Source organism: Auxenochlorella protothecoides (assembly GCF_000733215.1).
Source record: "Auxenochlorella protothecoides strain 0710 unplaced genomic scaffold scaffold97, whole genome shotgun sequence".
NCBI lineage: Eukaryota > Viridiplantae > Chlorophyta > Trebouxiophyceae > Chlorellales > Chlorellaceae > Auxenochlorella > Auxenochlorella protothecoides.
The window spans coordinates 227962-251201 of NW_011934187.1; the positions used below are offsets into that span (position 1 = coordinate 227962).

At 64.5% G+C, this 23240-nt stretch overlaps 8 protein-coding genes across 8 annotated transcripts in view; 3 read left to right on the plus strand and 5 right to left on the minus strand.

Moving 5' to 3' along the window:
* Positions 1-396: 396 nt before the first annotated feature.
* Positions 397-6390, minus strand: F751_6831 (Breast cancer type 2 susceptibility protein-like protein; the record flags this gene model as incomplete). Its single annotated transcript, XM_011398439.1, has 12 exons — positions 397-656; positions 854-1158; positions 1318-1424; positions 1532-1804; positions 1959-2067; positions 2335-2448; positions 2577-2773; positions 2958-3078; positions 3257-3627; positions 3825-3906; positions 4522-5138; positions 6208-6390. The coding sequence occupies 12 exons, from the start codon at positions 6388-6390 to the stop codon at positions 397-399; spliced, it is 2739 nt and encodes a 912-aa protein (XP_011396741.1).
* A 571-nt stretch (positions 6391-6961) lies between these two features.
* Positions 6962-8946, plus strand: F751_6832 (hypothetical protein; the record flags this gene model as incomplete). Its single annotated transcript, XM_011398440.1, has 5 exons — positions 6962-7025; positions 7144-7268; positions 7376-7429; positions 7797-8530; positions 8706-8946. The coding sequence occupies 5 exons, from the start codon at positions 6962-6964 to the stop codon at positions 8944-8946; spliced, it is 1218 nt and encodes a 405-aa protein (XP_011396742.1).
* A 600-nt stretch (positions 8947-9546) lies between these two features.
* F751_6833 (Histone H4) lies at positions 9547-9858 on the minus strand (the record flags this gene model as incomplete). The annotated part of the gene is made up of 1 exon (XM_011398441.1): positions 9547-9858. One exon carries the CDS (start codon positions 9856-9858, stop codon positions 9547-9549), a length of 312 nt encoding a protein of 103 aa, XP_011396743.1.
* A 242-nt stretch (positions 9859-10100) lies between these two features.
* Positions 10101-12801, plus strand: F751_6834 (Histone H3; the record flags this gene model as incomplete). Its single annotated transcript, XM_011398442.1, has 4 exons — positions 10101-10494; positions 11157-11365; positions 11641-12009; positions 12748-12801. The coding sequence occupies 4 exons, from the start codon at positions 10101-10103 to the stop codon at positions 12799-12801; spliced, it is 1026 nt and encodes a 341-aa protein (XP_011396744.1).
* A 312-nt stretch (positions 12802-13113) lies between these two features.
* F751_6835 (hypothetical protein) lies at positions 13114-15436 on the minus strand (the record flags this gene model as incomplete). The annotated part of the gene is made up of 10 exons (XM_011398443.1): positions 13114-13205; positions 13337-13472; positions 13649-13769; positions 13956-14034; positions 14191-14307; positions 14439-14544; positions 14644-14748; positions 14905-14991; positions 15100-15174; positions 15314-15436. 10 exons carry the CDS (start codon positions 15434-15436, stop codon positions 13114-13116), a joined length of 1041 nt encoding a protein of 346 aa, XP_011396745.1.
* Positions 15437-16860: 1424 nt separating this feature from the next.
* Positions 16861-19133, minus strand: F751_6836 (hypothetical protein; the record flags this gene model as incomplete). Its single annotated transcript, XM_011398444.1, has 9 exons — positions 16861-16946; positions 17050-17185; positions 17395-17515; positions 17695-17773; positions 17982-18098; positions 18230-18335; positions 18568-18672; positions 18769-18855; positions 19017-19133. The coding sequence occupies 9 exons, from the start codon at positions 19131-19133 to the stop codon at positions 16861-16863; spliced, it is 954 nt and encodes a 317-aa protein (XP_011396746.1).
* Positions 19134-19844: 711 nt separating this feature from the next.
* Positions 19845-22561, plus strand: F751_6837 (Folylpolyglutamate synthase; the record flags this gene model as incomplete). The annotated part of the gene is made up of 7 exons (XM_011398445.1): positions 19845-19943; positions 20061-20212; positions 20385-20815; positions 21240-21395; positions 21535-21853; positions 22046-22170; positions 22389-22561. 7 exons carry the CDS (start codon positions 19845-19847, stop codon positions 22559-22561), a joined length of 1455 nt encoding a protein of 484 aa, XP_011396747.1.
* Positions 22562-22684: 123 nt separating this feature from the next.
* The window catches only part of F751_6838 (tRNA-specific adenosine deaminase 1), a gene marked incomplete at both ends in the record, with an annotated part of 2398 nt that continues 1842 nt past the window's right edge, over positions 22685-23240 (minus strand). The window contains one exon of the mRNA XM_011398446.1: positions 22685-23062. Coding sequence (XP_011396748.1) covers positions 22685-23062 — 378 coding nt within the window. The remainder of the gene's footprint in view (positions 23063-23240) is intronic.

Consider the following 23240-nt stretch of genomic DNA (forward strand, 5'->3'; position numbering starts at 1 on the left):
GCCCCTACAAGGCTGTGAGCAAGGAATACAGCCCACCAAGTGAATGGCTTCCTGCAACAGGTGGACGCAGTGACTCTGCATCCGTACCCATGGCTTGGGCGCCCCCTCGACGCCATGCTGCCAGCCGGCGGCTCCTCAGCCTTCGCCAAGCAGGCATGCGGCCCGGCACTGCAGCCCTGCGATGAGGTCCAGGTTTGCCTGCACGAATGCCTGTATGTCACACGCGCTCCCATCTGGCTTTGGAACTCTGTACAGGAAAGGGGGAAGTCAATCGGCCATGAGCAGTGCCAGGAATTGAACTGCGGGTCTTTGCTCAAGGTGTGGCAGCACACCCAGCACACTCTGTGTGGACTGCGCACGCATACAAGCCACTATCAGCACCACTTGGGCCCCAACTCACCTCGGCGAGATGGAGGAGTGCTTGTCGGCGACAACCTGCTGCACGCGAGAGTCTGCGTCCACAGCACCCACCACGACGTCTCGCAGCTCCAGCACGGCCCCCGCGTGCGTGCCGGGGTCCAACCAGTCCATGCCCTGCACGGCGCCCTCCAGCCTCACCGCCAGCAGCCAGGGCGGGGGGTGGGTGTGGTCGCCGCTTTGCGCTGGGCAGCTGGCATCCACGAAGAAGGCCCACTGACTCGCCTGGGCCGCATGCCCTGTGCTTGGTGTGGGAGGAGGGTGGGGTTCAGATCCATTCAGAGATACTGTTCGAAGAGCGCGGCAGCAGACGTAGGGATAATCCCTCCTGCGCACTCTCACTGCCGATGCCATCCTACTTGGCGAGCGCGCTACGCGTCGCACACATCCCAACCAGCGCGCCCCTGCCTCACTCACGGCCTCCAGCTCGCCTCACCTAGTGCCACCACGGGACCGACACACAGGCAGAAGCCTGCGGTGTCCACCTCCCCGGCGTCCCCTCGCGGCACGCATGCCAGGCTCCACGCCCTCCGCGGCGCCGCCGCCGCCTCAAGGCTGGGCGGCAGCGCCGTGCGGTCGTGGGCCACCAGGCTCCACCGGGTGCCGCGTCCCGTCTGCACCTCCAGCCCCGCCCGAGCCTCAGGGTTGGCGGCCCCGCGCCGGGGTCGCGGCTCCAAGCCCAGCGCTGAAAAGATAGAGCCCTCGCGTACGCCGCCCATCTCCTCCCCCGGCCTCCAGATACTAGGCGCCGGGGTATGGGAAGAGGTGGGACATGGGAGGGGCATCGTGTTGCTGCAGCTTGGCGTGGACCATGCCTGCCTGCCTGCTCACGCATACGATTGCCTGGAGCAGGCACTGCTACATTCCCTCCCCGAAAGACCACAGCCCAGGGGACCTCACGTGCACAGCGCCTGGGTGGGTGCACCGCTCGTCCCTGACCGCCTGTGCCGATGCCTGACCTCCCCCAGCAGCAGGGTCTGCACCGGCACCGCCTTGGTCACCATCACCTGAATGAAGCAGTCATGGACATCCGTGTGAGGAGGAGTGAGCCTTTGCTGACGTGTCCAGAAAAAAGTGGCCTGGCTCCAGGAATTGGCCTCCCCCCTCCATGTACCTCTGAAGCCTCCGGCCCGGTCTCCGCCTGACCCAGCTCGGCTTCGCACTGGGCCTGCATCTGCGCCTGCCGCTCGGCCACCAGGCGATCCAGCGCGGCCCGCTGCGCGGGGCTCAGGTCCTCGCCCGAGCCCTGGGAGGCCCCGGCGTCCGCCTGCAGCCGCGCGTAGGCGCGCTGCACCGGCCCCAGTTCCTGCGCCGGGGTCTCGGCCAGCAGGGTTCTGCATCGCTCGCGTTCCTGGGCCGTGATACGGGCAGCCACCTCCGTCTGGGCCTGGGCGTGGGAGGGTAGGGGGAGGTCCGGCTGGGGAGCGGGGTCACTGGCATGGTATGCTCATGAGTGGGCGTTTGCAGGCCCAGGGAAGAGGAGGGTGAGACCCCAGCGCCAGGCAGCAAGCATGCGCAGCAGGTGGGCCTCAGCGCCGGACCTTTTCGGTGTGGGCCGTGGCGGCGTTCTGGGTGGCGCGATGTGCACGCAGGGTCTGCATGAGGCTGGTGCCGTTGGACAGGCTGCACCACACCAGCGGCGGGTACACCCTGCGGATGGGATGAGGAGTTTGGTTGGCTGTGATGTAGTGGGAAGGGGGCGAGGGAACAGCGGGGACAGGGGGAGGAGGAATGTGGCGCACCAGCTGGTGCCAAGTGGGGGAAGGTGTGCGTGACCAGATGATCAGGTTCGACGTAACCAGCAGAACACGCATCCAGGCTGCCATCCACCCAACAGCCGTGCAGGGCGGGACGGCTCCATACACCGGCGGGCACGTCCCCGCGACCCAAGCCTGCAGGCCCTTGCTCGGAGCCCACCTCTGCACCACCACCAGGGTCCGGGGTATGGCGCCCCCCCCCGGGTCCACGAGACTCAGGGGGAGCAGGGTTGACCGGTGCCACTGCCTGCCCAGCCGGCAGCTGTCAGGCGCCCTGTCGTAGGGAGTGCGGGGCAGCCGCAGTCTCAGTGGTGAGGAGACTCCCTGCCTCCATGCAAAGAGCGACATGCTGGACCGCGCTGTCTCCATCCCTTCTTCCCACTTTGCCACACATGCACTCACCTGTGCGTCCCATTGATGCAGAGCTGCAGACTCGAGGTGGCGGCCGCCGTGAGCGGGTCCCCTGGCCCTGCGCCCTGCAGGGTGGTGCCGCAAATGCGGAGTTTTGACCCCGGCGCGATCCTGCCAGACGAGCACAGCGCGGCGAGCGGGGCGTCCAGCCGGCCCCAGATCCGGTACCACCCGTCTGTGAGCTCCACCTGCGGAGCAGGTACATGAAGGGGTGGGGACTGCATGGGCCGGCGCAGCCTGCAATCTGCTGTGGCAATGGCATGCCTGCCGGGCCCGTCAGTTTAGCCCTGGACCACACATCATTCCCCCGCCTGGATTCACTCCATCCTACTACTGGCACTTTGTTCCACCCTTTCAAGCCCCAGAGCGCACCGCGGCGTCGCCGGGGGTGGCCCGCATCACCGCCAGCACCATGCACTGCGCCGCCGGCTCGTCGTGCTGCAGCACGGCCTTGAGCACAGGGCAGCGCCCCCTGCCAAACTCCAGCTCGTACCTGGTGGTGGATGAGGGAGAAAGGGTGGGAGTGGTGCCGGCGTGTGCACCGCCCGACGTGGGGATACCCCGTGCTTCTGGCATCTGCAAACCACCCTGGGGTTTGTGCAGGTGGTGGCATGTCCCTGATGGTGAATGCCCAAACCATGCTCCCCTGCCCCCCCAACCGCCCCCCGCACCGTCGCCGCAGGGCGTCAAGAATCATTGCCCTGGTTTGCAGCCTCCCAGCCGCGCCCTCCCCCAGCACGGCCTCCACCCTGCCTGTCTTCCAGGCGACCATTCGCAGGGCATTGGCCACCCAGTCCAGGCTGGCATGGGCGGCCACAGCCCCGGCGTCCAGCAGCGCAGCCTGGGCGCCGGCCGCGTCCAGCGCCTCGCCGGGCTCCGAGGCCGGCGGCTGCGCGTCGGGGGCCTGGCCGGGAGGCACCGCCATCGCCTCAGCCGCCTGCGCCATCAGCGTCCTGCCCAGCCGGTGCAGCCTGGCCCGCGGCAGGTCGGGGGTGCCTGCTGTGGGTGCGCTGGGGGCAGCCCGGGGGCGCACCAGTGGACCCTGGAAGGTTGGTTTGGGGGGGAGTCACAAAACTGACAAGGTTTGAGTCTGGGCGTGGGAACCGCACCCAGTGCCGGTCGCTGGGCCTGCTAGGCGTGCGCTTGGAAAGGGAAGGCACACTTTGTTCAGGGCACCGCACGGCTTCGTAAAGTGCCCCCCCCCCCCCGTTCTCCACCCCCCAAGCCCCGCCGCCTCACCAGGCTCCGCGGCGTCTGGAACTTCTTGCGCTGCTTGATGCCTGGGCCGGAGGTGGAGGGCGTCATCCCGCCGGCCCCCAGTCTGCGGGTTGCAGGGGCGTGAGGATGGAGGATGGAAGCAAGTGGGACAGACCTGGGGAGCCGTGCGCACACGGCGAGGAAGCGGCGGCCAGGGCATAACCCAGGGTCTAGCACAGGCTGGCCGTTTCTAATAGTTCAAATGGATTCAGATGTGTCCTCTCTCCCCATCCCTACCATGCCTCATGCCAAGACAAACCTTGAGGGCTGCACCCCACCAGAGCGGGCCCGCCCGGGCCCGGGCCCGCAGCGGAGACCGGTGGACCCTGGACTCAGCAGCTGGTGGCTCGTGTTGGCGCAGGGGGTCGTCTCGCCGGGGCCGGGGCCCTCGCCCGGTGCAGGCGGCCTGACCCTGAGGCTGGGCGTATCTGGCTGTCCGGCCGGACTGGATCCCGGGAAGGCCGAGGCCGGGTGGCCCTCGTTTGCGCCGTCTTCGTCGGTGAGAAGCTTCCTGGCGGCTTCCAAACGCTTCCTGGACACCGCGACCGGCGTGCCCAGCCCCGTGCTGAACCCCACCATGGGCGAGGAGGGGCCGGCGGCCGGCGGCGCTGGGTCTGCGGTCTTGCCGGCCTGGGGTGGGTCCTCGGTCAACAGCTTCCGCGCAGCTGCCAGCTGCGACGGCGACACGCTCACCGGTCTGCCTAGCCCCGTGCTGAAGCACGCCGCCACGGTGGCGGGGGCGGGGCACGGCTCCTTGGCGGCGGGTGGCTCCTCGGCCAGCAGCTTCCTGGCGGCTTCGAGGCGGGACGACGTGACGGCCACCGGCGCCCCCAGCCCCGTCGTGAAGCCGGGCGTGGGGCTGTGTTCAACCAGGCCCTCGCCGATGGGCCCTCCCTGCCGGTCGGCGGCGGCGGGCGCCGCACCTTCAGTCTCGTCCAACAGCCACCTCGCGGCCTCCAGGCGTCCAGCGGAGACGTGCACGGGAGCCCCTGCTCCGGTGCTGAACCCTGCCACGAGGACCGGAGCCGCCGCTGCCGCGGCGGCCGAGGTGCGCGTGGGACCCTGCTCCGACGCGGGAGTGTCCTCCTCCAGTAGCTTCCGCGCAGCCGCCAGGTTGGCACTGGACACCCTGACCGCCGCCCCCAGGCCCGTTGTGAACCCAGGATGGACGGCCCGGCCACGCTCCAGCGCTGCTGCAGCCTCGGCAGCTTCCAGGCAGCTCTCCAGGGCGCCAGGGTCGGGCCCCTGCGTCCACTGGCTGGGCTCAGGGAGTGCACCTGCCCCCGAGGCGCTGGCCTCGCAAGGTCTTGATGTGTTGGGGGGTACGCATGCTGCTCCAGTCCCGCCAGGAGCAATACGACACTGTGCCACTGCTGGCGGCCCCTCGTCGCCTCCCTCCCTCATGAGCGACCTCAGGTCGGCAACGAGGTCGGTGGCCAGACACCGACCGCCAGGCCGTGCTTTCTTGGCGCTGCAGGGGGCGGGACTCGCGCGTGTTGACGCCGGCCTGGCACGGGTGGTGCCTCCTCCGGCCGAGACGCCAAGCGTGCTTCCGCTGTGTGAGCCCTCTGGCTGGACTGAGAGAGGGTCACCCGCATTCGTCGCCGGCACAGGGACTCCTTTGCAATGAGAAACCACTGGCAGGGCGCTGTCTCCGTGTGCGGCTTGGTGCGCTGCTGGCGCCTCAAGCCTGTGCTGGGCATGCCAGGAGGGGGGAGCTGGAACAGCGACAGCCAGGGGCGGTGCCGCACCTCTCCTCGGCTCCTCTGCAAGGCATTCGCTGTCAGCCAGCGTCCCAGCTGCAGATGGGGAATCGCAGAGAGGGATGAAGCTGCAATGCTGTCGGAGATCTACTGAACGTTGGCCCGATGCTACCCCTTTGCGTGATCCCGAAGACCCTGACAGGTTCCTCCGGAATAGCTGTAGCAAAGCATGTTCCTGAGAGCGTGCGGCCTCAACCCACCTGCCCAGGCGTGCGGTCCTGGGGTGAGGGTCGCCTGGGTGAAAACGTCATACTCAAAGCCATGTCCGCCAGAGTTGGGGCTGTGCCCTGAATGGGGAGCGAAGAGCTGAGGGTGATGACAGCGCAGGTTGATGCGACACTCTCCTGTCTGTGCAGGGACTTGAGGCCCAATCAAGGGCACCAGCCACACGCCAAGTGAAGTACTGCGCGACGTTGGTGGGAACGCAATGACTTGCCACTCAAACCCGTCCCACCTGAACAGACTGCAATATTTTCCACTGGTGCAGGAAATTCGAATAGACAGAGACCTCCCTCGGCTTCCGCCGGCAGTGATTTGGGGAGGGGGTCTGATAGGTCCGCAGGCTCGTCCCTCGCAGCAGAGTCCTCTGACATCAGGTCCACTCGTGGGGCGTCAGCCTTCGACTCGTCGGTGGGCCTGCTGCTCTCGGGCTGGAGGAAGATGGATCGGAGGCCTCGATTGTGCACCGGCGTCTTCTCCTCCTCTTGCCCGACGCGTAGGCCCTCGGGGTCACACGAAGCCAGACACTCCAGCGCGGCTTCGGGGAGAGGCAGCAGGGTACACATGGGGCTGGGCTCCTCGCAGGCCGACACTGCGAGTGGAAGGCCTGAGAGCATTGGCGTGTGCTCTCTTACCCCTGACCTGCACTGCCCTTGCCTTGAGATGCAATATATGCACGGAGCATGGCAGCAGCCCATGCCAGTACCTGTGCCTAACGTTGCCTCCCTGACTCGATTCATGATCTCATGAAGGGGGGTGATGGGGCCAAGGGGTGCTTTGTGAGTGCCAACTTCTTGGAGGCCCAGGTGGACCATCTCCCAGCCCGCATCAACTTGATGCAGCTCGATCACGCGGGCGAGCATGGCCAGCCCTTGGGCATTAACGCCCTGGATTGATTAATGCAACCTTTTGGCGAGCGTTCTCGGTGGATTCTAGGTCGTCCCACGACGCTGAAGCTGCACCCGGCACCTGTGCTACTCTGTCGATGTTTGAGATCGGCCCGCGCATGCAGCGCCTGCTGCGGGACATCCATGATCACCCGAAGGCGGTACAAATGTTCAAAAATGCCCCCCGCCGGCTGTTGTCTCAATTCACATTCACAGTCAAATCTTTTCCAGCAACGCATCCTGCTTCACCATGTACAGCGAGAGTAGAGTGACGCGCAGTAGGGCGAGGATCGCCACACAGAATGGCCAGACCCGTGAGTGGGTCCGGTGTAGGATATCCTGCGGGGAAGTTGCCTTGATTGCCGAAACCATTCCATACCAGTATCTGAACAGTAAGATCTAGTTTATCTCGTTGATGGATCCATCATGCAGCGGGCTTCGCGGCGCTTCCCACCGATGCCCCTGCCACGACTCGCACGGGCCGCAAGGCGACCCGCCGCGGCGTCACCGACTGCCCCCCCGCTGTCCTGTTCGACATCACGAACACCGAGATACAGGTGGTGCATGGCGTGATTAGATGTCATACTGCTCGGTGCTGCCACCTGTCGCGAATCATACCATATGAGCCCTACCACCGCAACCCAATCCAGAATTTCCCTTGCAGGAGGAAGGATGGGAGACCAAGACCCCCAGCGTCACCGAGAAGACGGTGCCCGAGGTCGGTCCCACGCCCACTGGGCTTGGCCTGTCCTCCCTCCCCCCTGTGACCCCCGGGGTGCCTCAGGCCCCCACAGAGCACCAGGGACGTACCCCGCAGCCCACCCCTGCCCATGGTCTGCTCCCGAGTGGCACCCTCCCAGGGGTAGAAACGGCCCTGAAGGCAGCTGCAAAGGTGGGCCACAATCTTAGGCAGGGTATGCTGGTAAAAGAAGAATTTTGCCGCTGCTTTCCTGTGCAACCTGCCCATCTGTGCGACAGCTGTGGTCATGGGGGAGGTGTATTCCCAAGATGTGGTTCCACATGAGCCTGCTCTTCAATCTCTCCCACATCAGCGTGCCTCTCTCCCTGCACGACACGCTCCTCAGGTCCTAGGTGGCAGTGAGGATGCCCTGGTAGAGGCAACACCAGTCGTGTCTGCCCCCACCCTCGCCCCCGCCCCCTTCACCTCGGCCTACTTCTCCCCGGTGGGGACACTGTCTCCCTGCGATTTCTCCACACCCCCCGAGTCTCCCTGCGCGTCAATCTCGGTCGGCGACGCCATCGCTGCTGCCGTGGCGTGCAGCCCGGGGGTGGACTCGGCCAGCCCCGGAGTGGACTCAGCCAGCCCCGCGCCGGCGTCTGCCCCACCCATGGGACCCCGAACTGTTACCGTGCTTGGGCCCAGCTCCGCCAGCGCCTTTCCCGCCAGCCCCGAGCAGGAGGAGGCTGCCCCTGCCTTCCCCAGCCCACTGGGGAGCGGGACAAAGGCGAGCGCCGACACGCCCAATGGTAACGCCGGCACGCCTGCCACCGCCGGCACGGCTGCCGCCGGTATGCCTGGCCTCAGCCCCGCAATCCTCTTCATCGCCGCCGGTGCGGCTGCTGGCGCGGCAGAGCGCGAGCCCCCGACCGCTGCCTCACCGCAGGCAGCCACTGCGGTCAACAGCGCCCTGGCCAGGGAGGTGGAGGAGCTGGGGGATCAAACCATCGAGGAGGAAGGCGCTGAGGACACCCCGCCGCTCCTGGCTGCGACCGTGGCAGGCACCGATGCCGTGCTGCCGCAGGGGCGCCCACGTGTGGCCTCCAAGGTGTCTGTCCCCAGCTCCGGCTTCGATTCCAGGTTTGAAAACCTGGGCAGGACATGGGAGTGGCCGGTGGTAGTTGTGGGGCCGGCAGGACCATGTTCCCCGCAGCATGCGTCTTCCTTCAGAGCTGAGCCGGAGTTTTCAGCCACCGAGAACACTCGGGCATGCCCCTTGGCTCACCCCAAATCCCACAATGCATTCCCCCGCCAGGTCCTTGCGCCAGCTGAAGAAGGAGGTCGCGGCCCGCATGGCTGCCTCCGCTTCTCAGGCGAAGGAGGACGCTCCCAAAGACTGTGAGGACGAAATTGAGAAAGAAGAGGAGGAGGAGGAGGAGGAGTACGATGCCTACGGGGAGGAGGAGGCTTGGGTAAGTGTGGAGTTTGCAGGCTGCCCTCATACAATGCTGCGGTGTCCCTCCCTTGCCTGGCGAGCATTGCGCGAGGTCGAATGATCATAACCAAGTGCCATCAGAGCTGTGCCATCAATTCTTGAACCCTGGACCCCATTTCAAAACTGGTCCAGGAGGAGGAGCAGGCTGGTGCAGAGGACCTCACCTCCGCTCTCGCCGGGCTTGAGCTGGGGCCCGAGGCGAAGCTGCGGGGCGTCCCCACCCCTGTGGGAACACACATCAGGTGGGACGGCTGGAATGCCTTGGGAGGGTATCTTATGAGGGGCGAGAGCTGTGTTACCATTTAAAGCCATGGCATGGTTGCCCAAAGCATGCCTCTGTGGTGTACCCAACAGGTTTGACGAGGACGACGAGGTGAAGCCTATGGCCGGACCTGAGCCCGCACCGAAGTTGAAGGGTGTTGCCACTCCTCAGGGCCGCCACATCAGGTTTGATGATTGATGGCGTCGTGGCCTGCCACGCAGGAGAGCCTCTGCAGGACTGGCGGGTATGCACCCCCTAAGTAATGCAGCGAATGTTGCACTGTAGCCATGCACGTTGCCAATAGAATTTGGCTTTGGACGCGTAACAGCCAGGTGTCAGCCTTCAACTTCCAGGGTGGTGGTGTCTAATAACACCAGGTTTGTTTTGGTGGCGAGGTTCTTAGGCGCCGAAGCCGTACAGGGTGCGGCCCTGGCGCTTGAGGGCGTAGACCACGTCGAAGGCGGTCACGGTCTTGCGGCGGGCGTGCTCGGTGTAGGTCACGGCATCGCGCACGACGTTCTCCAGGAACACCTTGAGCACGCCGCGGGTCTCCTCGTAGATCAGGCCGCTGATGCGCTTGACACCGCCACGGCGGGCCAGGCGACGGATGGCGGGCTTGGTGATGCCCTGGATGTTATCGCGCAACACCTTCCTGTGACGCTTGGCACCGCCCTTTCCCAGGCCCTTTCCGCCCTTGCCGCGCCCAGACATGGTTGCAGGAGGTTAATTTTCTTGATAGGGAAGGATACGGGCTAATTAATTACGGTGTTTGCCTCAAGACTCTATCTTATGAGCACAGGCCGGGAGCTCACCAATCCAAGAGGGGTTTTAGAAAGCGTGGGAAAGAACGACGATCCACTGCGGGAGGCACAAACACGTTCAGGCATGGACATGGGGCTGTATACATGCTTGCAAGCCTATAAACCTACAATTGCAAAGAAGTAACCGCAGCCATGGCCCGCACCAAGCAGACCGCCCGTAAGTCCACCGGTGGCAAGGCCCCCCGCAAGCAGCTGGCCACCAAGGCCGCTCGCAAGTCCGCCCCCGCGACGGGAGGAGTGAAGAAGCCTCACCGCTACAGGCCCGGAACCGTCGCCCTGCGCGAGATCCGCAAGTACCAGAAGTCCACGGAGCTGCTGATCCGCAAGCTGCCCTTCCAGCGCCTGGTCCGCGAGATCGCCCAGGACTTCAAGACCGACCTGCGCTTCCAGTCCTCCGCCGTGCTGGCCCTGCAGGAGGCCGCCGAGGCCTACCTGGTCGGCCTGTTCGAGGACACCAACCTGGCTGCCATCCACGCAAAGCGCGTGACCATCCAGCCCAAGGACATCCAGCTGGCCCGTCGCATCCGTGGCGAGCGCGCTTGAACGCCTTAACCCTCGATCTCACTGGTGTTTTTGAACACCACCATACCATGGAAAGAGAACCTTAGAAGTGTTCTGCTGTCGACCTGGCCATGGCTCGGTATGGAGTCTGATCTACGATGACAGCGTGCATGGTCGTTTCTCAAGCAGTCGCTTGCGGGTCATTGTCGAACGTGCACAGACGTATCCAGCACGACCTGCTTCACAGCCTTAGGAATTGGAATTCGGTATAGAAGGGCAGCACCCCATCCGGGTCCATGAGTACTCAGTGCAAAGCTCTGGGTCAACGGTAGCAAGTGCGGAGGTTGTAGGACTCGTGCCGACATATCCCTCTCACCCGACACACCCGCGCTACACTGATTCCTCGCTAGGTTTTGATCGGCCACGGCACCGAGCTCGCCGCAGCGAGCATGGCGAGCGTGGCTGCCCCGGACCCCAGCCTGCTGAAGGCTCAGGCGGACGCCCTGTGCCGGGAGGGGCAGTACGCCCGGGCGGCAGCCGCCTATCGCGCCCACCTGGCCCTCCTGCCCCCCGACCCCGCGCCGGCGCTTGCCAACCTGTCGCTCTGCGCCCTGCGCGCGGGGGACGCCCCCGCCGCGGTGCGTGCCGCCGAGCTGGCCCTGGCCCGCCGCCCGCGCTGGGCCAAAGGCCACGTGCGGGCGGGCTCAGCGCACGCCGCGGTGGGGGACCACGCCGCCGCGGCGGCGGCCTACGCCCGCGCGCTGGAGCTGGACCCCGGGCTGGCGGCCGACCTGGCGCCCGCCCGCGCCGAGCTGGCGAAAGTGGCCACCCGGGCCGCAAGGCGTGCGCTGTGCTGCGGCCATGAGGGCGCCGTGACCTGCCTGGCTGCGCTGCCGGTGCGGTTGGGTGATGGGTTTGGGGGAGGAGGGTGATGTGCGTCTCAAGGGGCTGCAGCTTTGCAGGGACCGTCGCATCGTGCGAGGGGGGTTGGAGGAGGGGTGAGGGGTCGGCAGGAGGACCGCCAAGAGGGGCAGGCAGGGGTACACATGTCCAAGCTTGCGGCTGCTTGACCTCTGCTGCCCTGCCGCCCAAGGGTGAGGCCACCTTGCGAGAGCAGCTTCCCGATGCAAGCCGCCCCACCCTCATCCCACTGCACTCTGCCGCCCGCCAGGCTTCAAGGGGTGGCGACAAGGCAGCGCCGGCATCCCCCCCCACAACCCTGCTCGCCAGCGGGGGCGCCGACGGGAGCCTGCGCCTGTGGTGCCCCGCGACGGGGGCCTGCCTGGGTAAAACCCCTGCGGCCCATGCCGGGCGCGTGATTTCGCTGGCGCACGACGCGCGTGCCGGCCTGCTCGCCTCCTGCTCCCAGGACGGCAGCCTGGCGGTCTGGCGCCTGGCCAGCAGCGCGGGCGTGCCACGCCCGGCGCTGGCCCTGGCGGCGCGGCTGACTGTTCCCGGCGCTGCACCGGCGCCCGTCCCCGTACGCGCCTGCTTCCTTCACGACACCGGGCAGCTGGCCGGCAGCTGGTCGGACGGCGCGGTGCGCGTGTGGCGCGACCTAGCCGCGCCGCCGCGCCTGAACCTGCCCGGCCCGGGCCCAGGCGCGCCCGCCGGCCTGACTGCCTCCCCCGACGGCGCTCTGCTCGCCGCCGTGGGCGAGGCGCGGTGCCGGGTGTGGGAGGCCGAGTCCGGCGTGCTGCGCGCCGATGTCGCGCCTGAGTCTGGGCAGGCCACGCTGTGCGCGTTCTTGTCGCCCCAGGCGGCAGCGGGCGGCTGTGGAGCCCATGCCCCCGCCACGCAGACCCTGGTGACGGGGCACTGGAGCGGGGAGCGGCGTGAGGGGCGGCTCATGGCCTGGGACGTGGCGCGCGGCGGCGCCGGGTGGGTGGGCGGCGCGCTGACGGGGCCCCTGGCCACGCGCGACGACCTGGCCGCCGCGCCCGTGGCCCTGCGCTGGATGGGCCGCGGCTTCGCGCTGCTCACCTCCGATGGGCTACTGCGTGCCGCCGAGGCCGGCGAGCTGGCCGAGATGGTAGAGGTGGGCGAGGCGCGGGGCGGGGGGGCGGCCGGGGGCGCCGTGGCGGGGCACGCCTGGGGGTCCGAGGCGGCGGCCACGGCGCGCGGCGCGCGGGCAGCGCTGGCGACCTGCCCCGCCGGGCGGCGCGCCGCCGTGGTGGACGACGCGGGCACGCTGCACGTCTTCGACGGCGCTGGCGCGCGGGCGGGCCCGGGGCTGGCAGCGGGCGCGGTGCCCCGGACCCTGGTGTGGCTGGCGGAGGACGCGGTGGCCACGGGGTCGGCCGACGGCACCATCAGTGTCTGGAGGGTTTGAAAGGCGAGGTGTGTGCGATGCGCATGCGCATGCCGCCTCCTGGGCGGCGCTGCTGTCACAGAGTCGAGGCAAGGCAAGTGGAGCAGGGGCAAGGAGCAGAGGATTGAGTGGGAGTTTCAAGGGGGCATGTGAAGGAGGGAGACAAGAGCGCTTGCGCCAACGTGGTTTGGGGCCTGGTTTGAACAGGCCATGGGACGCCCGAGGGCGAGGTCCCTGGAAGAAAGACGGCCGGCAGCAGCAGCCGCACTGGGGAAGCCGGCCCTGAGGACTGCGGTGCTTGCGCCGCAATCAGTGCGTCGCCGGGCCCCGCCGTCAGCGCGCCGATCCCAGGGGGAAGTGGTCGAGGGCGGTGAAGTTGCCCTTCACGTACCGGTCAACGATGGCCTCCATCCTCTCTGCCTTGTCTGCGGGGGGGGAGGGCATGGGACGGGGGGGAGGAGTAAGTGGCATGCACACCTGTGCACACGTCCCTGGGGCGGAGTGGCTGCACTGTGGAGAGGCAACATGGTTCTCCTCACCCCCCTCTCCTTCGCACCGGTGTGCGCATTGACGTGGACCACGGCCGGCAGGAAGTCGGTGTAGTGCTGGCCGGTGTGGCGCAGCTCCCGGAACAAGGTCAGCGAGTTGAGGAAGAGCTCGTAGTCCATTATCCGGGAAGTCACTGCGGGGGACTGCACCATGCCAGGGGAGCGTGGCGTGTGGGAGGGGTGCCCGGGTACGCTCAGCTGGTACTGGGAGGTAAACAACCCAATCTCTCAAGGGGGGGACAGTGTGACCTTGAGTATAGGCCCGCTGGGCCCTCAACCATCTCCAGCCCCAGCAGCCGCAGGCCAGGCCCCCATCACACCTTGTACGTCGGGGTGGAAGGTAGGAACACGCTTTCGCTGAGGATGGTCTGGTCCCAGGTATTCTCTGTCTCCACCCGGCGGACGACCAGCGACATCAAATCTCTGGAAGCCTCGGTCGCTCTGCGAGTGAGGACAGCTTTTCTCAGTGATGAGGGTGGGGTTCACAAACGATCAGCATGAGGAGGGGTGCTGGGCATCTGCCGAGGTAATGGATGACGGCATGCAGCGGCCCTCATCCCATGCTGCCCTAAGAGCTCTCAACCCTCCCCCCCCCCCCCTTTCCTCCCATCCCAGTCAAGTCCACACCTGACGTAGATGAAGCCTGCGTTCAGCACCACAAGGTTGAGAAGGACGGCGTCGCTGCCGTACCCCATTTCATCATGCCCTGGATGCACAAGAGCGGGAATGGGGCGGGTGGGATCACCGGGGAACCTAGCCGGCGGCAGCTGAAGAGCCCCTGGCCCTGTTCCTTGGCTAGGGGTTGCCCTCGCGAGTCGCGACCGGAACAGGCCCACAGGCATGGGCATGCAGGATCGCTCACTCAGGGAGGTCTGGAAGCCGTATGCCGTCCTAACATCGTAGCCGTCGGTCATGCATTCCACATCGGAGTCTCGCACAAGGAAGGAGAACGGGTTCTGCAGGACCAACACATCGGCATCTGCGCCAAAGGAAAGGGGTTGATTGTGGGGCCCTGGGGGTGTGGGCGGGTGTGGGGTCGTGGGCGCCCCCCCACACAGGGCAACCCTGTCTCGACGGGGTCTGCGCACTGTGAACCCGCTGGTGTCCCACCTGAGAAGAGCACAGAGTACCCCAAATCAAGGCAGGCAGCCATGATGCGGAACTTGAGGGCCCCGATCATAGTACGGGCTCCACCCGGCTGCTGGCTCTCTGGTGCCTGGGTGCGCAGAGGGATGGGGGATGTTTGAAGCTGGCTGGAGAATGGAGGGAGCTGCACGGGGTGAGGTAATGCTGCCCTCCATGCTCGTGCACTCACCTGCAGCTTCATCATGAAGGCGGCCATGCCCCGGCCCTCCGCAAAGTCCCTGGTCTTGTTGTCCAAGGCGAGCACCAGAGCGTTCTTCACGCCCACTCGGTTGATCTGCGAGTGGGAGAGAAAGGAACAAGTGTGAAGGTTCAGGTAGAGACCTGCCCCCTCACCGCTGGCGACGGACTTGGGCAGGCATAAGCAATAGTAGGCTGTGCCTGGGTGGTGGAGCTGTGATTTGCGAATCCCTCCACACTACTGTCAGCTCACGCTCTGAATGCAGAGGTCTAGAATAGTGTCGTTGTGCGCATAGCGACGGTCGGACATCACCACCAGTACCTCATTGTTGATGGCAACCTGCGAGGGGCAGAGAGGTGGGCAGGTGAGCTGCTCCATGCCAAACATGCGCCGGGCCACAAGGCCATGGGGCAGGCTCGACCCTGCATGTTCATACCAGGCACGTACCTTCTTCAGCGCCGCCGCCAGCCCAGGGTACTGCAGTGTCTTTTCTCTTGATGGACGCTCAAGTGTGTGCCTTCCCTGCACACAGGGTTAGGACTTGGTAGGGAACGCCCGGGAGCAGAGTATCTGGGGGCCCTTGTGAAATCCTTAGAAAAGCAATGCGATGAATTAAAAGGATGGCGCTGGTCACGTCGAACTCGTGGGTGAAACCCCGTACATTGTGGTGTTCTGTGACGGTCGACGAAGAGGTTCTAAAGAGTGGCGGCAGGTCCAACGCGTACCCATCTCGAGAGTTGAACTTGATTGGAACCAGGACGCAAAGAAGGAATAAAGAGCACATGCCCAGTGCCAGGGCTCGAACTGGGTGCTGAAAGGGTCCAAGCCTACCGGCCGGACACCTGTCCCGGATGGTCGTCATTGCGACTTCCCCTGGCGGGTTTACGACCGAAGATGCACACAGCCTCCTAACACCAAAACCATTGCAACTTTTCTTTTGCGCTGAGGTTCTCACTCACCGACGGATACTTCGACGCATGGTATTTTGATGGTTGGACCGGGGGAATCACTCACAATACAAACATTTCGGCCCTCCTTTCCTCACAGGAGTGACGTACCATGAACCTACACCTCAGCGCATCCACAGACAGACGTCGCAAAACCAATCTTCTATCGATGACTCAGTCGTGACAATACCGACGTGTAGGATATTAAGTAATACCACCGTTTGAATCTCCTTTTTGGCTCGGCTTCCCTGCAAACTTTTGAGTATGGTATAGTATGCATCAGATTGTACAAATGTGAGTATCATTGATCGAACGTAATCTATGGCTCTTCATACTTCTCGGCACTACCTGAGGCTTATCAGTGTAAGGAGCGAGGGTGGCAGTGTCGATATCAGGGATGGCGTTATCTCATACAGGTATGGGAGTCAGATGCCTGCGTGACCTGATTGCAGTGAATGCACGTCCATGCAGCGAGTAGGAATCCCTGCTGCTGGGAGGTCTGATAATCTTGATTGGCAGGCATCGTCAAAAGATCATATTACTGGGTGCTTTAAGTAGTAATAAGGGCATGAACACCAGCAGAATCCGCGCTACTTTGGGATACTACAACAGACTTCCAGGATCTGTGCCCCAAATAAGGAGCAGATTCGAGCACTCACTTTCTCAGCGTCCGGATGACCCTATGAGCCGATTAGGGATCAGGAAGCTACCTCGATGCACTGTGAGTGCATCGATCTGAACGAGAACTGCATCCGGTCGCCCGGATCAAGATACTCGAAGTAAAGCACGTCTGGGGTGCGAAAAACGTGTGTTGAGCTGGTGTCAACAGCGTATGAGGCTGCGATGCGCTTGATGCATGAGTGCAAGACACATGCAAAGCGTAATGATAGGATGGGTTTAGAACGGCCGCCCACGGAGGGTTTGCGCCAGACCAGACTCGTGCCATGAACTACCTCAGACCCGCACTCGACCGCCGACCTCCTACCCCGTCGCAAGCGAATGCTGCAGTCCCCATACGAATACCTCGCCCTTCATGGTTTGGCCCCATCTACCAGTGCTGCGACGTAAGTAAAACACATAAAGGCAGCGCATGGTTTCGACAGCCAGTGACAGGGATGATTTCGTAGACTATTCACATGCCGCATACGAGCCCCAGGCTTTGTCTGCGGTCTGGAGCCCGCCTTGCGTGCAGGCACGAGATCCCCCGACTCTGGACTCCTTGCCACGAGCATGACTTTGGCCAGAAGGCCACCCCGCCACCTCACGACCTCACGGGGAAGTCATCCAGGGCCTTGAGATCGCCATCCACGTATCGCTTCACGACGGCACCCATGCGCTCGAACTTATCTGCCAAGGGGGGGAATGGAAGAGGGGTGTGGCAGGAGTCATGCAAGCATCCATGGCTCCACACCGGCCGGCCCTGGCCACCCACGAGCCACAGCCAACGTACTGCTGTGGTAGTTGACGTGGATCATGACGGGGCGGTGGTCGATATACTTCTGGCCGCTGTACCGTAGGAATTTGAACAGCGTCTTGGAGTTCATGAAGAGCTCGAAGTCAAGAACTCTTCGTGTCACAGAGGGGTCCTTTGGAGGGGGAGCAGGAGGGGAGAACCGGGGAGGTGGGACATCGGCATGTGCAGTGCAATGGACCCCATAGTGTAGTTCCATGCACCCGTCGCCCATCATTGCATCTTTCCAAACAATCTACGCAACAGAGAGGCTCAGCACCTCTACGAAAGGCATGCTCAGCACCCTGCGCACGCTGCCTGCCTGGTCACCCCCCCTCCCCATACCTTGTAGCCCGGGTGGGAGGGAAAGAAGATGCACTCGTTGAACAGGGCCTGGTCCCAGCCGTTTTCCGTCTCAACGCGGTGGATGACCTTGTTGAGCAGGTCCATGGAGGCCTGGGTGGCCCTGTACCAGGGGAGGAAGGGGGGGCGTGGGCTTGGGACTGGGCTGGGCGAGGGGGCTTGCATGGGTGATGCCAGGGGGTCTGCTCCAGGCAAGAAGGACAGAGCAGGATTGGAACTGGGGTGCACATCCTCCTCCCAAGCCAAGTCACAAGTCGTGGCAGTGAGCCACCGCCCACGCACCGGATGTAGAACAGGCCGCTGTTGAAGACAAAGACGCGCATGGAGTGGGCATACCGAGCCCAACCCATCTCCTCGTCGTCTGGAGGTGTGCAGGGATGCGTCCATGGAAGCGAGCAGGAGTGCTCGCCCACGAGTACAATGGAAGGAGATACCAGCGCAGGCTCATGCTCGTGCTCACATTCCTTGCATTCCCGGCGTACTGGTTCGATTCACATCCTCTTTTAAAGCGCCCCTCCTGACTCTCACCACCCCATGCACTCGTTGCCACGCCCAGCCCCGGAACCCACCCAGGACATCGTTGTAGCCATAGGCGGTGGCGGCGTCCCAGCCATCGCTCATGGACTCCACGTCCGAGTCACGTGCCAGGAAGCCAAAGGGGTTTTGGAGGGTGATGATGTCCACATCTGGGAGGAAGGGGAGGAGTTTGTGGCAGCGCAGGTTTGGTAACACACCTTGCTGCGTGTTCTTGGCACACAGCAGTCAGAATGCAGGGGAGATGCTGGGTCCGCCTGTGCACAGAGGTCACTCCACTCACCCGAGAGGAAAACAGAGTAGCCCAGCTCCAGGAAGTGGCTCAGTATGCGGAACTTCATCGCTGAAACCGCATGGTTGTCGCCGTTGCCTTGTTGTGCCTTGGGAATCTACGGAATGGCGGTGCTGATTGTGGGGTTGAATCCTGCCCACCGACACCCCACCAAACCAGCTGGTGGCTGGGCTCAGCTGGGAAGGGCATGTGGGTGACAGTGGCCCTCCTCCTCAATCCATGTCATGTGAAAGTGGTAGGCATCCTGTGCAGTCGTTGGGAAACAGGAGGACCCCTCCCATCAGCCCAGCGGCCCCCCCCCCCTTTCCCCGCTCTGCAGCCCACCCCACCTCCAGCTGCATGCGGAAGGCGGCCATGCCCATCTCCTCCGCATTCTTCTTGGTCTCGTCGTCCAGCGCCAGCACCATCGCATTCTTGACCCCGGCGCGCAGCACCTGGGACCAGACAAGAGGGAGTTTGTTGTCCTCAGACAGGAGTGCTCACCATGACCAAGAAGCACATTATTCTCCACTTGCCGCTTGCCAACTCACATTCTGGATCCACATGTCCAGCATGCCACCCTTCCTTGCGTAGTTGATGTTGCTCACAGCCATGAGCACCTCGTTTTTAATCGCGACCTGCGTGTAGTGGAGGGGCCGAGGAGTTTTGGGGCGCTTGAAGAAACTGGTGTCATTGATTCTGGGCAAGCGCCCTGCACCACAGGGAGCGCCACCAGCACCAGCTTACAGGGAGTGCAGCTTGCATCTGCAGGATAACGGTATCCTGGCAACAGCCGTACCTTGCGCAGGAATGCTGCCAGCTCAGGATCCTTGGCGTCCCTCTCAGGTGAAGGTGTCCACAGTGAATGACGATCCTGTGGGTGCGGGCATATACACCGATGCAGCTCCCGATTCATGGTGTGATACAAATGCATCAATCAACTTCATATAGGGACTTCATGATGTACCTGTCCAGTGTTGGCCTGAACCTGAAGCTCGGATCTCGACCTTGCTGATTGCCTCTCCTGGATAGCCGCGCCCATGTCCTTTGTCAATGTCTGAGCTGCCTGTAGCAGAATGTACATGAATGCCGCCATCGCCCCGGCGTGGTAGATCAGCCAGGGAATGGAGCGGCGAGGACCGCCCGGTGTTGAGCGCATGAGTGCCATGTTGCACTGGTGTTCCTTCAGTAGCCCTTCAGGACATGCCCTGGTGATTGTGACTTCACAAGGGAGTGAGCCTGGATGCGTTTCCTTCTGACGATTCACGACTCATAAAAGTTGAAGCTTCGTCGGTGTCCAAGCCCGCGCAGCAGGCACATCATCAAAAAGCTAATGCCCATGCAGGACGTGTGGTTGCTCGTGATAGCCACACATATCGCTTCCGAGGATACCTGGCGCGCAATTGGGCAAATTCCATTTAGTGATCAGAGCACTGCCCCGTCCCTCGCCGTCATGGGGTCTTCTCACCGGCGAAGACACTAAGCCTCCACGTTGATCCGGCTGTAACCAAGGCCATGAAGACGACGAGATCAGAGTGAATCCTTAGGATCTGTCATGTTTATGCAAGCTTCGGCGCGTTTGTGGCGCACAAATTTGGTGGACTGGCGCGCAGGCTTCAGCACCACCATGGGTCCCGGAATGGTATACCTGGAGTCGCTGCGAAATCACGAGCGCGAGGGCGTGCCATCAGGCGCTGGTACCGACACATCCAAGGGCTTTGACCTGGTGAGATGCAGACTGCATGCCATGTCAATGTGTACGTGCGCCAGGACTGGGCATTCGTATCTGCATCTTTGAGCCCTCTCTCCCTCACCTTCAATCCCACCGACGCGGTGGCCTCAGACCAAGATGCACAGGCTGCTTGCCCAGCTAGGCGATCCTCAGGACGCGTGGCAGGCAGTGCACATCTCAGGCACAAAGGGCAAGGGATCCACCGCCACCATGCTGGCGTCGATCGCATCAGCTGCTGGGCTGAAGACGGGCTGCTACACCAGGTGGATTGTTATGCTCTGCTTGCCCATGCAGGCTTGGAGCACCAGACCTGCCCATGGAATGAGGTTTGCATCTCCATCTGAAGCTGCTCAAGAGCTAAGCAATGGGGGCCCATGGGCCAGGGCATCGATCTTACCCTTGACCGTGATTTCCACCTTCCCCACCCCCTCCCAGCCCCCACGTGGTGTCCCTGCATGAGCGCATCCTCATGGATGGCAAGCCCATAACGTCCAAGGATTTGGATCAGGCACTGGTCACGGTCCAGCCCACCGCCCAGGGGCTCAGCCATGCGTCTCCGGAGCTGCCACCCCCCAGCCACTTCGAGGTCCTGACCGCAGCGGCCTTCGCCCACTTTGCGGCCGCCGGCACGGACCTCGCGGTGGTGGAGGTGGGTCTCGGCGGCGCACGCGACGCCACAAACGCCTTCCGCCCTGCCGGCCTTGCTCTATCGGTCGTGACTCCCATCGGGTCAGACCACCTGGACGCACTGGGGGGCAGCGTGCGTAGCGTGGCGGCCGCCAAGGCCGGGGTCTTGAAGGCGGGCAGGCCGCTGGTGCTGGCACCCCAGCCCCTGCACGAAGCCCACCAGGAAATCAAGCGAGAAGGTGTGTACTTGTGCTTTGTCAGAACAGGTGGATTAGAGGGACTGCAGTGGGACGGCAGTGAGGCCCCCTGCAGAAGGGGAGTGAAACGAGGGAACAGCCTGTGCAGGGTCCTGTGCGTGGTAGATTGTGGGCCTTTTTTTGGTGGACTGTGTGGGTGGACGCCAGAGATACTGAGTAAGTCTAAACCTGGGAGGAAAGGATGGTACAGGGGATCCCACAGGCCTCCTGGGTGAAGGAGCGTGCCTTGGGGGACAGGGCCAAGTGCTTTTGCTGCACCCTCTGAACATGCAAGGATCCAAACCTCCTGCAGCCCAAAGCTCTCATTCAATGAAGTTTCCCGAGCACCGCTAGATGACAACTCATACCTCGGCTGGGACCAGCCTGTCACCCCACACACCAGGTCCCCTCCGCTCCTGCTCCGCAGCTCACCGGCTGGGGTGCCCTGTGATCGAGGTGGCTGACGAGGTGGAGCTGGAGTTTGCAAGGGGCGGGGAGCAGCATCCAGCTGCCCCTGCCATCGTGCGAGTCCTTGGCTCCACGGTGGCTGCAGCACTCGGTCTTCAGCAGGGCGACTGCATAGGTGGGCACCGTGTGTGGCATTCTGATGTGTTGAGGTGCAGGAGAGGGGAGGGACTGCGGAAGATGCCGGGTGTTTGAAGATGAGCGCTTACCTCCCCTCCCAGCAACCGTCCGCCCCTCCCCACCCACTCGCTTGACAGAGATGAAGCTGGGCATGGAGGGCGTGCACCAGCTGTCAAACGCCGCCACCGCCATCACGGCAGCGGCCGTCCTGGCATCGGAGGGAATTCTGCAGGGCCTGACCCTGGAAGGCCTGAGGCTTGGCCTCTCACGCGCGCAGCTGCCCGGCAGATTCCAGCGCTGCCGCCTGGCGGAGCACAGAGCCGGGCCTGTGCTGATCGTTGACGGGGCGCACACGCCCGAGGCGTGCGCCGCCCTGGCCGCCTCGCTGCGCCGCGCTTTCCCGGAACCCTCCCCTGTCGCGCTCGTCCTGGCGGCGGCGGCCGACAAGGACGCCAGGTACCATCTGGGATGTGGGGTGTGCAGGCTGACAGGCCCCAAAGCACTCTGCCCTGCCTGCAGTGGATCATGTCTGCGTCCAGAGACTGCCCGGGCCGAGCACAATGTGCTCTCCACCCTGCAGCTTTGCCGAGTTAGCTTGGCCTCTGCGCTCATCGCTCACCTCCCACGACCACCCCATCCCTCGTGCAGCGGCATGTGCGCGGCGCTGGGTGCGCTGCGCCCCGTCGCCGTCTTCCCGACCGAGGTGGAGGTGGCCGGCAGCGGAGCCCGGGCGATGGCGCCAGGGTCAATCATGGCAGCGTGGCAGTTCAACGGTGCGGGCGCGTGGGGGAGTGGGGGCAGGGTCGGCGGACACACCCTGCAAGTCATGCCCGGATGCCTTTCCAGCGGTGCATGCGGTCCGTGACAGGTCAGCAGGCGGGGCTGCCCTCCATGGCCCGGCCCACAGCACCCAGCCCTCAGACTGGCCCTGCACTGTCAGCTCCCCAAACACTTGGAGCTCCATCCTCGTTCCCTCCCCCTGCCGCTGCAGTGCCCCGCCCGGGCCGGGTGATGATGCAGCCGTCGGTGGTGGCAGCCGTGGAGAGGGCGCGCATGGAGCTGGGCGGGGTGCGAGAGGGGGGCGGCCCCGGCGTGATCCTGGTCACCGGGTCCATGCATGCCGCAGGGGCCGCGCTGCGCCGGCTGCACCTCGTCCCCGCCTGACGCGGCGAGTGCGAGGGGCTGCGGGGTCACCCGGCGCGGCACTGAAACCCCTCTCGGTCCCCCTCCATGCTTTCATCTGAAAGCACCATGGTCGGGGGCTACATGTAAACAGGACTGTGCAGGCTACAGGGACAGGCCGCTGACATTCAGGTGGAGCTCGGCGGGGGGCTTGGGGATCCAGTGCTCGAAGAAGGCGTGCCGGCGCAGGCCGGCCCAGCGCTCGTAGTACTCCACACCGCACCGGGCCTTCACCTCGCCGTAAGAAAGCAGGGCCAGTCGCGGCCCCGACACCATCGTCGCCGCGCCCGGCAACTCGGGATCTCCCGCACGCTGCACCCCAGCCGCGTCCTCACCCGCCCCCCCTGCCTGCAGCAGGCGCAGCAGGTCCACGAAACTGCGCCCCAGCCGCAGTCTGGAGGCGGCCGACGCCGCGCTGGGCCTGATGCCCTCGCCCAACTTGCGCTTGTGCCCGGAGCGCAGCCCCAGCACACCTGTCAGGCCCTCCAGCGCGCCGCGCGGCACGCCAGCCGCCGCCCCGCCCGGCAGCGCGTGCCACAGCAGGCAGCCGCCGGCAGCCGAGCGCCTGGCCGGCCCCGGCGCCAGGCCCAGCGCCTCGGCGGCCGCGTCCGCCGGCAGCGCGCGCAGGGCGGGCGCTGGCGGCAGAGCCCCGACCCCGAGC